Source organism: Python bivittatus, unplaced genomic scaffold (genome assembly GCF_059951505.1).
Source record: "Python bivittatus isolate LINGU-HERP-01145 unplaced genomic scaffold, Pbiv_v1 ctg000020_np1212, whole genome shotgun sequence".
NCBI lineage: Eukaryota > Metazoa > Chordata > Lepidosauria > Squamata > Pythonidae > Python > Python bivittatus.
The window spans coordinates 113,430,551-113,444,896 of NW_028277030.1; the positions used below are offsets into that span (position 1 = coordinate 113,430,551).

General features: G+C 39.5%; 1 protein-coding gene and 1 long non-coding RNA gene across 2 annotated transcripts in view; one reads left to right on the forward strand and one right to left on the reverse strand.

The window, feature by feature from the left end:
- PPP2R5A (protein phosphatase 2 regulatory subunit B'alpha) overlaps positions 1–6,354 on the reverse strand; it is a 46,719-nt gene extending 40,365 nt beyond the window's left edge. The window contains exon 1 of the mRNA XM_088147002.1: positions 6,106–6,354. Coding sequence (XP_088003128.1) covers positions 6,106–6,256 — 151 coding nt within the window. The 5' untranslated portion in view covers positions 6,257–6,354. The remainder of the gene's footprint in view (positions 1–6,105) is intronic.
- A 958-nt stretch (positions 6,355–7,312) lies between these two features.
- LOC112540480 (uncharacterized) overlaps positions 7,313–14,346 on the forward strand; it is a 32,175-nt gene continuing 25,141 nt past the window's right edge. Inside the window, exons 1-2 of the long non-coding RNA XR_015797297.1 lie at positions 7,313–7,866; positions 11,379–11,431. This is a non-coding gene — a long non-coding RNA (uncharacterized LOC112540480). The remainder of the gene's footprint in view (positions 7,867–11,378; positions 11,432–14,346) is intronic.

The window sequence follows — 14,346 nt, forward strand, 5'->3', positions numbered from 1 at the left end:
TTAAATGAGATCAAGGTATGCTACACTTACAGCACTCCCTTGGTCTATCAAACCATTCACTCCGTCATAAGAAGAGATAAGGCTAGTACTTGTTTCAAGACTTGCTCTTGAAAAATCCACGCTGACTCCTGGTAACAGTACCAGTCTTTTCCTAACAGACATGTACTTAACAATCCATTCAAGTATCTTTCAAAGTGTAGATGTTAACCTAACTGGTCAGTAGTTTTCCAGATCTTCCCTCTTCTTTATGAACATTGGAACTAAGATTTCTCTTCTTCATTCTTCCAGCACTTTACCAGTTCTCCAGGAGTTTTCAAAGATAACTAATAGATAATAGTTCTTAGAACACTTCCACTGGCTCCTTCAACAACCTGGAATATATTTCATCTGGCACTGGAGACATACGTTTATTTAAGGTGGCAAGGAGAGTTCCTAGAATCCTTTTCTCAGTTCTGAGCTGTGTTCCCCCTCCTCTTTGCCTCAAGAATGTTAAGAGTGGCTCTCCCCCTCTCCTTGAAAGAAGACAGATCCAAAGAGTGTTAAAACAGTTCCACCTTCTTCCTATTTCCTGTTATTACTTCCCATTTTTCCTGCACAACAGACCAACACCCTCCTTGACTTTACTTTTATTTTGGATATATTTCCCCCAAAATTGTTATTATATTTTGTATTCCTCACCAGACTCATCTCATTTTAACAGTTAGCCTCCTTTCCTCTATCCCTGGTGGCTCAAGTTACCAGTCTGTATTCCCCCTTAATCATTAGCCCTAACTGCCATTTCCTATATTGTACATTTCTTTTTAGTTTTTCGGCTTTTTATTCATCCACACAGGCCTCTTAAGGTTTTTCCTCCCATTTTTCCTTTTTGTGTGTGTGTGAATTGTTTGTGCCTGTGTTCTATCACGTTCTCTCTCTCTTGGGCTTGTTTATCTTTTAGGACTTTGAGGCATTGTATGTGGAGTTTGTTAAAATCTGCTTTCCTGAAAACAAATTTAAATACATTTATATACTGAGAGAGAGAAGGGTTGTATAAGGCCACAGCATGAAAGTTAAAAGATCTACTAGGAAAAGTAATTTCTTTAGTGATGTCCTCAAACTTGCTCTGCTATATGACACTGACTTTGTACAATTTGTTTGATCAAAAATTGTCAGGAAAGGCTTGGGTTTTACATGGCAATTATCCCATTTCCTTAGAGAGGCTCTCCTTAGAGCAAGAACAACTGATCTGCTTCAAACGGGTTTAGATTCTTAAGGAAAACAAAACTGGCATTCAACAGCTGGCCAAAATCAGAAGCAAGGAGTCATTTTCTCACTGTTTTGATACTGTAATCCCATGAGTATATGCAAAGTCAGACTTCTAAATAAGATTTATGATATGGCAGACATCACTCAGCCACCATTTCAACTAGTGTACAACATTCTACTGTCAAAAAGAATTGCCACGTGTTGCACCAAATTACACTGTCCTGATTACATACCACAGAAGTGTAAAATGAATCTACTGAAAACAAATACTTATATGAAGGACCACTAAATGACCACAATTCAAATGAATGATATAGTGTGGATTTCCAATAAACAGCAATAATTTAGTGCAGAATTGGTCAAGATGAACGGCTACCATATATTCTACTACAAACCAATATTCATACTACATCTTTTAAAATCTCTATTTTTTTAACCATTATACAAGCAAAATGAATATCCTATATTTATGTCTGCATTATTCCTCTACAGAGACCAATTAATGCACCATGCAGAATGAAACAGGAGAATGAAAATTCAGTTCGATTCCACTTCTTTATTCATCACATATTTTTAAAATTCAACTCACATAAATAGGTCCCAGCACGTAACTAACATTAACTTTTCCAGAAAAATTTCCACAAGTTTTTTATATCTAAAAATTCATTATTCAACAATACTAGTATCTTACTGGCCAAAGTAAGTTACATTATTCCAAGGTTTTAATTAGTTCTCCACAGACTACATTAAGGAAAATAAATAAAAGACAATTCTGCCCAATTTTAGCTCTCAGAATCAAGCAGCCTGCAAATTTATTTCCATAAATTTATGTCACCTCGCGGTTTACAAGTAGCAAGATTTTACATTAAGGTAAATTCATCTGGATTTGAAAAATGCCACATATGGAGGGTGGGGGCAGAACTGCTTAGGGAATATGCTACTAAGTTTCCATGACAGAAATATTTTTTTAAAATACAGCATACTTTTCACCATTATTTAGGGTTTTTTTCTCCAGAAAGAAGAGTACTCATTTTGGTTGTTCAAACATGCATTCCAGACAGCAGTGATTATTGTTTTTGTATTTAAACAACTGGAAAATGTTAGGTGATGCACCTGATAAGAGTAGTTTAGCTTTATTTAGAGGTTGGAGAAAATGTACCCTATGAGAATAAAGTTCCAGTTGATATAAAATGCTCTCCTTTCAATGCAGAATCCCACCAGCTAAATTCAGCATTCTCTAAAGAACATAAAAAGAAAAAGGTAGGCCATATTGATCATGGGACAAAATCTATAATAGAGCAAAACCCTTATTAAGTCAACTCAAGATCACAAAATAAAGCCATATTTGGAAACTCACTAGCCTCCAATGTAACCAGTCCATAACATGCACACCCATTTCATTTCCTCCATTTTTACCAAACTCTGTGCCAATTAACTATTCAGTATAAATATAATTTGATGCCCTGCCTTGTTCCTTAGGTCAATCTACATCAACCTGGTACACCCAGATATGTTGGGACTACTAATTACTCTCAGCCAGCAGAGTCTGGCTTAGAATTCTGGAGCTGCAATTCCAACACACCTGGAAGGCACCAGGTGAGGGAAAGCAACCCTAACTGCAGAATTCATAATCTTCCTGATTTTGCCATTTTCTCAGGATTGCAAAAAGACAATATGAAACATTTGCAGAAGGCCTTATGTAAGACTGGTGAGGTACGTCATAAATTGTGACGTCTTATCATAACACAAACAGGATTTCTTTCCATATTTAAACTATACGTCACTTGTTACAGGAAACTGCAGATTAGAAAAGCTTAGTTGCATGGCTTTCCCTTGCATCTATGGAAAAAAATCGTTCTTTGAGCAGAACTTACCTGGCATTTTACCAACCCCATTACCTTTTAGCATGATTTATAATCCATTATAATGATTCAGTTCAGTAATATTTATAATGGTATGTCTATTACTTTCCAGCTGTATTTTTTAAAGAGAACAGAAACTGAGTTAATGTTGTAAAGACACTCCTTTACAAACAGCTTATATAATACATTACAAACAATTGGGACTAATTATAGCACAAACTTCAGAATGACAAGACGATACCATCATGCCGTATTTTAAGCAAAAGTTCTAGGTGGACTCCTCAATACACAGAAAACAAGCTCAGGTGAAACAAATTTTGCTTTGGTTTAATCTCTAGCTACTGTTTGCAACCACTAACAGCTTCTCTCTTTTGAATTCTATAGAAAGAATTTAGGAAGAAGGAACAATTTTGCAGAAGCAGCATCAACATCACCTCCATCTTGCTGCTTTCAAAGAAACTTACAGAGAATGAAACAGGTATCTCTTCTAAGGATTTCTATGAACTGAGGGACTTCAGGAAAAAGAAGAGTTCGAAAACTGAGGTGAAAGCATAAATCCTTGCCACAGCTTGTCTATGATGTTAAGATAAGCTTCACTGCAGTAATATCTGTTCTGTAAAATTACCTTCCCTCTGTAGCATGCCAGTCTCCAATGCTACCACCTTTCATGCATTCTTTAAATAGATATTTATTAAGAAATGTTGACAGTTGACAAGTTAAATAATCATATATTACAAACACTACTTTTTATTCTATTGTAAACTAGCGTATAAACTGAAAGAATACTAGAGACTTTCCAACAGAATATATCCAAAGATATTTAATCAGTCAAAAATATTAATGTTGTTTAATCTGATTCAGATTAAAGAGAAAACTAACGCCCATATCCTTCAAATCTATGCTGATGCTGTTGCAAGAACCACCAAAGAGAGCTGATTAGATCTGGTTCACTCAGCTTTCAGTAATATGCCTAAAGTTAGCCCCTTCATTGGTTATTATAGATTGACTTGGCATAAACTGACATTGGGTAGAGAAGAAAGTCAGCATAACAATTAAAAATCTACTGGTAGGTGAACAAATTATAGTGGGGTACAACTGTTAAATGTCTTCCATGTCTACTCTTCAATCATTTGGTTTTTTTGGATCAGTAGCCAATATATAATAGATAAACAGCCAGCTTCCAAAATAAAAAAACACACACAATACAAAACTGCTATTAATGTGCAAGCACCTCAACAGATTACACAGCATTAAAGTGTAAACATACCACAATAAGGTTATCAGGATTTAAATCAGAGATGTATCCTGTAATAATTACATTAAACTCTACAAAGAGAGAGCCGGTTTGGTATGGTGGTTAAAGGCACCAGGCTAGAAACTGGGAGACTGTGAGTTCTAGTGCTACCTTAGGCATAAAGCCAGCTGGGTGATATTGGGCCAATCACTCTCTCTCAGCCCTAGGAAGGAAGCAAAACCACTTCCGAAATCTTGCCAAGAAAACTGCAGGCAATCCAGGCAGTCGCTAGGAATCAACACTGACTTGAAGGCACCCTCCCCCACACTACAAAGAGATGAACCCCATATTTTAAAAGTTTTACCATGACCACTTTTTTAATGCATGGAGGGAAAAACAAAATCATCTTACAGCAAATGGAAATTTCCAAGTGCCCATTAGGAAACACAATCTATTTTGTAAAACCACCAGTGCTGATGAAATTTAAACTGATGTCCTACTGACTTCTTACAGTGATTACCAAATCAAAACTACTCAGCTTTTAGTACTGTGCCAATTCTGCAGATCATGTAGTGCATATCCACAAACTGTCAGTATATGCATACATTATATATGCCTTCATATAAAATGCATGATAGCAAATATAAGTTATGTACATCATAATGGAGATAACCTATTATAATTCAGCAATTATTCAAAACAATCTGTTTCAATTCATGAAATACAACAGCATCTGTATTAGTTTCATATATCAAAGTCTTACAGAGTGAAGCCTGTACTTGAGATATTTAAATATTTAAGAGTTGAGTCTTAACTATACAAACATGCCATTATCACAAGGCACATGCATCTATTTAAATACTTAATATCCAATTTACATTTTCTTTCTTTTATTAAAATTACTTCAACATTCAGTTAAAATGTGTGCTGGGATTTGGAGGTAGAATCTCAAATTTAGGCCTATAATTGTATAGAATTGTGGCTTGCTTGCAAATACACAAGCTATAAACCACAAAGGAAGAATAATGAGATGTGCAGGAATATATAATAAACCGTTGTATGAGCTTGTAGGAGATTAATGGATTATCTGAACATGAATTCTAGCAACAAATTTAGCATAGTGCTTCAGTTTTAAAGAGAAATAAGCTTGTGTGTGTGTGTGTGTGTGTGTGTCTTTTTAAAGCAAACAGAAGCAGCAGCTCAGCAGGATCAGGAAGAAAGCCATAAGCACAAGAGCTCTAAAGGAGAATAGAGAAAAAGAACAGCTTGAACTCTGAACAAAGTTTTGCAGAGAATCTATCCAGTGTGTCTCCAGTTCCTCTTTTCTCCCCAACCCACCTGAATAACCACTTGTATAGCATCCACCAGAATAACCATCAAAAGCAGCGTGGAAATGCTGATGCTTTAGACCCGACCACATGAGCGCTTAATCACAACCACAGAAAATGCAAGGTTCTGAAAACACGAGAAAACAGTGAAATGTCTCGGTGAGACCCATCCCACAAAATGTTGAAAAGAAAAGCTGTCCCTCTTTCTTGGCAGAAAAGGAGGTTAAAAAGTGGGAAAGCACGTGGAGAAGTTTCCCCCCAAGAGGGAACGCGGTACGGAGGAGGGAAGGCAGGGAAGGCGCCAAACAGGAGGCTACACGGCTCCGCCAGGAAGCAGCCGCCCACCGAGACAGGCCCGGGGAAGCCGCCCTCCCTCCGCAGCACCTGTAGCCCCAGGCCAAGCGCGCTGCGACGCCTCCCGCACCAGGCGAGCTACCTTTGAGCTGGGGCAGCGGGAAGAGCTCCACTTGGCTGCTCTGGCTGCGGAACTGCGAGGAGCCCTGCGACCGCTTCTGCTTCTGAGCCTTGCGCACCGACCTCCGGGTGAAGCCATCCACTTTTTCCGCGGCGGTGATCGCCGTCGACATGGCGGGGCTCGCAGGAGACACAGGCGGTTCCGTTCCTCCCTCGAAGCATAAAATCCACTCCCGGAACTGAAGGCAAAGCAAAACAGGCGGCGGCGCGCTGGGTCGCCCCTAATGGAACATCTCCCCAGGGGAGGGAAGGAGGCGCTTAAGCCGATGCCCGAGAGGCGTGTGAGGGTCCAAACTCGGAGATTCCTGGGAGGGCTTCCGATTCGACGGGAGGCCGCTAATCTGACGCTGCCGCGAAGGGAGGCTCCACATCCGATGCCCTCCGAGAAGAGAGACGGGGCAGAAGATGCCCCGCCGCGTCAGGCTCCCCCGTCCGCGGAGCCGCGGGGCAGCAACAAGAATCAGAGGAAACTCTCTTCTCCCCCCGCAGTTGCACCGCCTCCCCTTCGCTGCCCGCCCGCGAGCAGCAAACTTAAGCAGCGGTGCGCGCGGAGATCGCGCTGGGGCTCCCTCAGCTGCCGCCTGAGCCGCCCTGCCAGGAGCTCGCGGGCATGAGCCGGAGCTTAACAAAGGGCTGGGGGAGAAGCCAGAGAGAGGCCGGGCGGTGCAGCCTCTCAGCCCCCATCGGGAGCTCCTTCGGACTCTCCGGCCAACATCCCGTCGCGCCGCTTTCCTCCTGCTCGGGAGACGCCGCTTCCTCTTTCCTGGAGCCCCGGCGGCGCGACGCGGTGCGGCGCAACGTAACCGCGAACGGGGCGAAACTCCCACTCCAGAACCAGCGCACAACCTGCTGGAAACGCTCGAGCAACAAGGACAGGAAGAGTTCCGACTCTGGAGCGGAGGCGGGGCCAGAGGCAGCGCCAGAACTCGGAAAGGGGAGGGGATTAACAAGGGGAAAAGGAAGCGGTTGGAACAACCGTTAAAGGAGGCCGGGCGAAGTACGATTGACAAGAGCGAGCAACCAATTGAGAAACGCGGGGCCTGCGAATTACCGTAGAAGGCGGAACAACAGAAGGCAGCCGGCTTTACAGGAGACTAAGCGAGTGACAGCAGAACGGCCCAACGTGAGAAGAGCGAGGGTGGGTGTCGCAAGAGGAAAGCGATTGGGTCTTGAAGCAGCGGGGGGCGGGAAGAGTGGGCTGCCAATTCGGAGTTTGGAAAGGGGGCGGGGGGAGAGGAGGCTTGCTTTCAGCGGCTTTCGGAAAGGAGCGGCCTCGGTGGGATTCCTCCGCGATTGTTGAGCCTGTTGTGGAATGCTCCGTACTCCGAACCTTCCCTTGTTTCGCAATGAACCCTTTCCGGCCATGTATTGGCTGCCTACAGCCATTATACAGTCACCCAGTCCACGTTTCAGCCTCGCCTGTTTGGCGAGCTCAGTCGGCGCGCTGAGTTTAGGGTGCAGGAGGCTGGAATTCAGACCAGTATTTCTCAGTCTCGGAGCCGTTAAGCTGTGTGGCTGGCTGGGGAGTTCTGGGAGTTGAGCTCCACGCAGCTTAAAGGCTCTGAGATTGAGAAACATGGCTTAGACGATTGGGTCGACGGAGTAAACCGTGGCTCGCTTCAGCCTGGCTAAACGCCCCGTATGATCGCTGCCAGCGTTATCCCTGCACGGACTTCGCCGGACTTCTTGCTTCCAAAGACTCAAAGTAAAAAGGAGGAGAGGGGTAAGATTGCCCTATCGGGGCTCCTCGCTGCCGTGTAGCAGCCTAAACACGGGGGGGGGGGGGAGAGGGAAACCAACCACCTGCATGTTCTGCAGTAGAACAGTAGCGGCAAAGAGTTACATTTGCTATGCGATCGTAAGTGTCCGTCAAGGGGATTAAATGACGAAGTGTGCATATTAAATGTGATTATTTCCCTGTTCGCTTTTAATCCCAAATTACAGATTTGGGAAGCTGTAGGCAGCTTGGGGTTGACTATTGCGGCGGCCTATAAACCCTGTAAATAAATAAACATTGACATAATCATGCAAATGCCATGACATGTATTTGAATCAGACACCAAGATGCGAGTATATTTGGTGGCACTTGTGTGATGATGTTACCATGTGCACGGTGTCATTGTAGCTTGCTGTGGACGTTTATTTTTATTTCTGGCAAGGATCTCTACTGACATTTATTTGCTGAGATCTAGTCCCATACACCATTCAGCGCCCCAGATGATGAGAAGGTTCAACTATGCCTCTCATCTTGGCTGAGTTGAGTATTGGAAGGTACGATCTATATCAATATTGTTTGCAGCAAGTGAAAGAAAGATAAAAGTCCTGCAGAGCCAGTAAAATCTATCCTGGAGTCGGGAAATATATCTTGCTCTGTGTGTGTGTGTGTGTGTATTCTACTTTATTTCAGGTTCTAACTTGGACTAGATCCATTAAGAACACTGGATCAGATATATATTCTGTTATTCAATATATCACAATGAAGTTGCACCAATGGAACACTTCTTAAAGTAACTCTCTGAAACTGAAAAAGGCTGTATCTGTCACATTCCCTTTAAATCAATTCATCATTTATTTCACCAGAATTTTTATGCTAAATCCTCAAGTTTCACCTTGAAGAAATGACTATAATAAAAGATCAGTGCCATCTTGTCAAGGGAGTTACTCTGAAAATTATGTAATGTAGATATAGAAAATAATATCTTATCCCAAACTTAGTTGGCATTAATCTTAATAATAGTTTGTTTGTCTTCCAGTGTTGTTCTCCACTTAATTTGTCCCAATTTGCTGGTGAAATCCAGTCTCTTTGTCATGTGACTTTCCATGCCCTATTTTGTGGGCATCTATCTAAAACTTCTGCTTACTGATTGCTCAAGCCTGTGTGATTCAACAATGATACCAGTTCCAATAGAAGAGAATACTGTATATGTAGCTCAGGGTTGAACTGTGGAGTCCTAGGTGCTCTCTGGTTGTTTGCTTGCAGACGTTTCATTACTTGACTAAGTAATGTGTGAGTGTGCTAGTGAGTGTGGGGTTTGCTCCCTGTTTATATACAGTAGCTTGTCCTGCCATTCTTGGTGGGGGTGTAGTTTTCTCCTTTAGTTTGGTGTAGTGGTTAAGGTGCTGTCCTAGAAACCAGGAGACTATGAATTCTAGGCCTCCATTAAGCATGAAAGCTGGCTGGGTGGCTTTGCACCAGTCACTCTCTCTCTCTCAACCCAATCCACCTCGCAGAGTTGTTATAGGGAAAATAGGAAGTGGGAGAATTAGGTATGTTTGCCAGCTTGAGATGGATAGGTAGACAAATAGATAGAGGTGGGGTAAAAATCTAATAATATAAAATGATGCTTCAGAACAATTCAATTTTTTTGTACATGTACAATGTCATTCAGAGCCATAATGCTGAATCAGAGATATAGAGTAATTTAAAGTAAAGACCATTTCATTTATTAAAAAGTGCTGTATACCATTTCAGAGTGCAAGGTCTCCACAAACACCTTCCTCATATAATGGCTGTCAAGACCTTCAGCAGACCGGCCAAGGACTCTAGAAAACATCCTGTGTGCTAGTTTTCTGAATGCAGTCACTACAGTCAGCCTCAACTATAATCCAGAGTAGGATGTAGGAGGAATTCCTTGGTGAACTGTTGTGATCTGTATCTCAGAACTGATGTATAAATCAGATCATAATTGTCTGACGCCCTTTATATTTCCCAAAAGTTCCAGTTCATCTGATGGTTCAAAGAATGTATTTATGTAAATAACACAAAGAATCCTTTTGAGAAAATATGTTTGGAAATGCACATGGTGAAAGTGAGTTTTTTTTTTTAAGTTTTAAATATTGATTGTGCTTATTTTTAGAATATCCTAGATTACCTTTCCTTTTTTTTTAATTTGCTGTTGGTTTTGTCTTGGTTTAATTTTTCTTTTGAATTCTGTATTTCTTTTAGGTTTTGTATTGATACTTTGTTTCTTCAATGAAAGGAAACATTAGTGCTAACACAATATAGACATGTAAATACAGATAGGTATTATGGATCAGAAACAAACGGATTTGCCCCTTCTTTAATTTAATTGATGCAAGGTTGTCACCTCATATACAATTGGTGAAATTCATATTATTTCTGAGAACTAATCCATAGAAGTCAAAGACCACCCCAGAATCTGTATGGATGCAATGGTTTAGTTTTGAAATGAGGAGGAAACAAACATATTATATCAAAGAGGAAACTATTGTTTAAAAATCCCCATTTCTTTTGCCTTTTGTCCATCACTTATTTTTATACTGTACTACATTTATTAAATAAGACATTTATCTGCAAACAAAAGGCTAGAAAACATGAGTCTTTAAAAAGGATTATTAAAACTTAGCAAAGATAATCAAACTGAATGAGAGACAAGTGCACATCCATTAGCAGCAAATTGCCTAGTTAATATATAATATCAATGCTGTAACACACATTAAATATTGATTGATTTGTAAAATTTAAATCTCACATTTTCACTGACTTTTAACAATTAATTGATCATAGGTTGATTTAATAGGGGTGCTGGGCATGGAAGAAAAACATGCACAAATCGCATTCTTGCATCCCTAGGGCTTCATTTAAACCATGTCTCCAGCAGCTACCAGTGTGCTGTTGGCACATCAGAACAGCTCCCAATGCTGCACTGTAAGCCATAGCAATATGCTTTGATTAAAAGATAGACAAACTGCCCAGAATTCCCAATAAGTAAGTTTTCCCAGCAATATATATAAATCAGGCCTCATGATATATTGTGTATGCCATCAAATATCACAGTTTGTCTCAGAGGCAGGAGAGCTACAGGAGTGGGGTCAAAACAGAAGGTCTGCTCTGCTTGCCAAATTATGCCACAAAACTGACAAAATAAGGCAGTTTTAGGGAGACAGAACATGGGATAAACACATCCTGTATAATCAATATTCCTCCATGCCAACCCTCTATCTGGAGGTACCCCTGGAAATTGGCAAAATCCAGAGTCATAACTGCCTGTGACAGTTGGACTGATGGACTGAATTTTTTAGATTGTCTTATGTTTTACATATGATGTCAAGCTCCCTGGCTCAAACTCAGGGGGTAGCAAATTTGAGTCTAATGCATATTAGAATGAAACTTCTTTAAATAATGGATTGCCTTTTCTCAATGTGAGAGTGCAGTTTACCCTTATATCTAGTGTAGTTTAAATCCAATGCTTCTTTTTCCCATAATTGCCACAGATGATGATGACGACGATGATGATGATGATGACAGGTGTTTTTGAGTCTTAGAGGTAGGTGACTGTTGATTGTTTTCATGACTGACATTTCTACCCTGAGATGTTCTAGCTCCCAATTTAACTCCCGCATATGGGGTGAGATGGAATGCTGGGACCTTGACACCAGCACTATAATGATGGTGTTTATTCTAGTGCATCTCTGTCATTTTAATGCCATCTTCTGATATTCTGCACTGTACACTTCTCCCCTCTTGCAGAATGAATGAGAAGATACAATGGCAATTCTGCTAGCATAGTGACAATATATCACACTGCTCCCATCCAACATAATTAGAGTATAGGATTGCTCAATTAGGTACAGCGTTGCTTAGTTAATCCATTCCAATAAACACCTCTGCACTTTGCATTTTGATCTGTAGCCTTGGCTTTGCTGCCTTCACCTGTTGCCATTTGTATTTCATGTGATTCTGCTATCTAATAAATATTACCGGGGAATGGATTGTTTAAAAAGGCCATTGACCTGGATTTTTTTCCCTATTCTAAAACTAATTCATATTCAACCAATGCTCTTTCCCTTATAACTATATATTATAAATCATTCTAAGAATTTGATGTATTACCATCATACAGGAGCAGAAGATGCCTTTGTAGAGGTCAAATCTGGTGAAGCATTTGTATAATTCTTCTAAGAACCTAATGATTACCACTTTGTTTAAAAAATACCAGCAATAACACATGCATACTTTTATTTTGTTTCTTTTATAGTAATTTTATTAAAAATTACAATTAAAAAGATAAAAATAATACAAACTGAAAAGAAAAGAAAAAAATAGAAGGTGCAGAAAAGAAGAAAAAATAGAAAGAAAAATAGAGAAAAAAAAGTAAGAACATGGTAAAGAAAAAGAAAATAAATGTATAAAGAAATTACTTCCCCTTCATCACAGTAAGTATAAACAATGTTAGTAACTTATCACTTCCCCTTAAAATACAACAAATGATTTCTTCTTCCCATATCCCATCTCTTATCTATAAATAAATCCTTAAAGTCTCGTTCAGTCCTGATCAACAAAAGTCCATTAAGGATACCAGAGATGACAACATACCTATTTTAACTTTGATCAAATAAACCAACTTTATATTTCTTCCTTTTACTTTTAACAGTCTTGATCTTTAATCCCTTCAAATAATGTCCTAAAACTTGATTTCTTTTCATTTTTTCTTTGTCCCTTCTCACAAAATTCTTCAAAGCTTTAACAAGTCTCTTTTGTACATCCAATATAGGAAAATTATCCAGGTCACTCTTTTGGTTTGTTATTTGGATATCCCTTTTAATTATTAAGACATTAGCTAGTTTCATTTGTATATCCAGTGTAGCATCTTTTTCCATATCATTCTTTTCATTCATTTTTAAGTCCACTTTCAGATCAGTCTCAATCTCGTTGGGTAAAACTTGTTCCTCTCCGATAACATCTTTTAAACATAGTCTGTCTATAGAGGCAGACACTCTTAAAATTAATACATCCTGTATTGAAAATTATCCTTTGCTCCATTCTGTATTAAGTCAAATTTAAGTGTTCTTCTCCTTTAATTGTAATCTTTAGTTCCTTCTGGTTCCCTCCTCTGTCCAACTTTCAAAGTCTCATCCTATCATGTTTTTTTTTTAAGAGAATTCAAAACAAAAGCATATTCCCACAGGAAGGATTCTTATAATTAATTCCAAAATTTTATTTCAAATCCAAATGGACCCTTAGTCTGTTTGCAACTTTCCAAAATCAAAGTTCTAATCACCCTTTTGCTGCTTATTCCAAAAGAAAAAAAAATTAAGTTCTTAAACTTGTATTTAAAACTTTTTTCGCTAAGGATTGAAGGAAACTCAACTGGTGCTGTAAAATGTGTTGATTCAAAGGTTCCTAATAGCTGAAAAGCAGTTACCAAGCAATTTCCAAAACTGATTAGAAAAGGAAGTATGCAAACCTAGTGTCCTTAAAGGTGCCAACCGTGGGTTGAACAAGATAGCTATTCCCTTGTCTCCCAGAGCTCTAAACCCACTGGAGACCACTGTCTTGCAGTCTCCTCATGAGGAGCAACTGTCTGGAGTACTTGTGGGCACTGTGGGCAATCTCAAGTCCTCTGTCCAGAGAGGAATTACAAAGAGCCAGTCTACTTGCCGGCTCTTCAATACGCGGCAATCATCGGCTCCACGTTTAGCAGAGCCATTTTCAGTTCACCATTTCTTCCCCAGAAGTCACACGTGCATAATTTTGTAATAATGTAGTTTTTAACCTCCGAATTTATTGTTTTGAAAATGGCCCTATAAATTCAGATGGCAAATTCCTTTTATGGCAAATTCCTTTTAATAGTTCTTTCTTTTTATAGAATTAATATGGGTTATAGCAAAAAAGAAAAAGAAAGTGATATTTAATTAAGGCTGGCTTAATGTCTCTCTGGTAAATATAGTAAGAACATTTTGTTATTGCATAATAATAACCTAAAACAAAAATAAGCCAGATCAACATTCTCTAGCTTTGTCATCTATTTATTTATTTTTAGCATTTCTTTTCTGACAGCTAACCCCAAATGTTCCAGAAAACAGAGGATCTGTGATTTTATATGAATGATAATAAGCACAATTGTTGGTAGAAATTGGTACATATTTTATGCTTTTTTAATGAGCATCATTAAACCCAAATTAGAATGCTATGTGAAATCCATCAGTCACTTCCCAAAAGATGAGCTTTCACAACATACTTTTTTTTAAATACCATCCATGGTTGATATGATGGGCTGGCTTTCTGCCCTAGAAATTTGTCATTTCTTACATGCTCAGCCCACCTGATATCCATCCATCCATCCATCCATCCATCTCTCTCGCTCTCTCTGTCTTAAAGAAACAGTTATAGAAAATACAGTGAATGTGAAACTGAAACCAGCGGTCTAGTGATTTATATGATACTTTTCCTGAGTGCTGT